The 857-nt window shown below is 43.8% G+C and overlaps 1 protein-coding gene across 1 annotated transcript in view; it reads right to left on the reverse strand.

The window, feature by feature from the left end:
* Window positions 1-857, reverse strand: part of LOC123171352 (aspartic proteinase nepenthesin-2-like) — a 14,333-nt gene that overhangs the window by 8,638 nt on the left and 4,838 nt on the right. Inside the window, exon 4 of the mRNA XM_044588888.1 lies at window positions 540-705. Coding sequence (XP_044444823.1) covers window positions 540-705 — 166 coding nt within the window. The remainder of the gene's footprint in view (window positions 1-539; window positions 706-857) is intronic.

Below are 857 nucleotides of genomic sequence, written 5' to 3' on the forward strand. Positions count from 1 at the left end.
GGTCGCTCGCGGGAGCGACGCGGGAGGGGGAGGGGGATAAAATCACACTTATCATATATTGCATGCTTCTTGTTCATCCATACTTGATTAATCCTTTGCTCAAGTTAATCTGATGTCACATGCTATGAAGCTAACATTCAGAACTTAACCTAGACAGATGGACACTAATTAATGGAATGAGAGCAAATGTATTAACCATTAGTTAACATGGATGAATTGTGAGCTCTGCCAATCGTTTGTTCTCCACTACCATACTTCTTAGTTGTAAACACTGACGATCACACTTTGCAGAAAAAGGATTTCACATCCGAAAAAAGATCACACTTTAAAAATAAACTTCTCGTAACAATTTATACTGTCCAGTGTTTTCTGCACTTTGATAGTTTTTCTTTACGATGATTACACTTTGATAGTCATTCATATATACCGATGACATTACAAGCTCCAAGCTGCGGCACATCTTCATTTTCATTGGTTTTTGGATCAAAAATCCTTGTCTGCCACCCACAGCCCCAACCCACCGGGGCGGAATAAACTACCCTGCCGTCCTCCAACTTCTTCAGGAGCTTCAAGTGTCCGTCCACAAAGGCTGGGGGATACCCATAGTCCGTCGAGGGTTGCTTGGCCCAAACACCTTTCTCCAGGTCCTCCGCGAGCCACAGGTCCACGTCGGGATGATCACCGTCGTTATGAGCCATAACCAAACTGTAGAAGGACAAGATGTGGGCTGTGCAATCATGATGTATTGATCGGTGCATCAGGCACGTATATATAAGTACAGAGGTGGGTTACAACCTCAACTATACAAAGGAAACAGGAGGTGGGCCCTACACACAAATATACACGTACACAACATA

Source organism: Triticum aestivum, chromosome 7D (assembly GCF_018294505.1).
Source record: "Triticum aestivum cultivar Chinese Spring chromosome 7D, IWGSC CS RefSeq v2.1, whole genome shotgun sequence".
NCBI classification, from domain to species: domain Eukaryota; kingdom Viridiplantae; phylum Streptophyta; class Magnoliopsida; order Poales; family Poaceae; genus Triticum; species Triticum aestivum.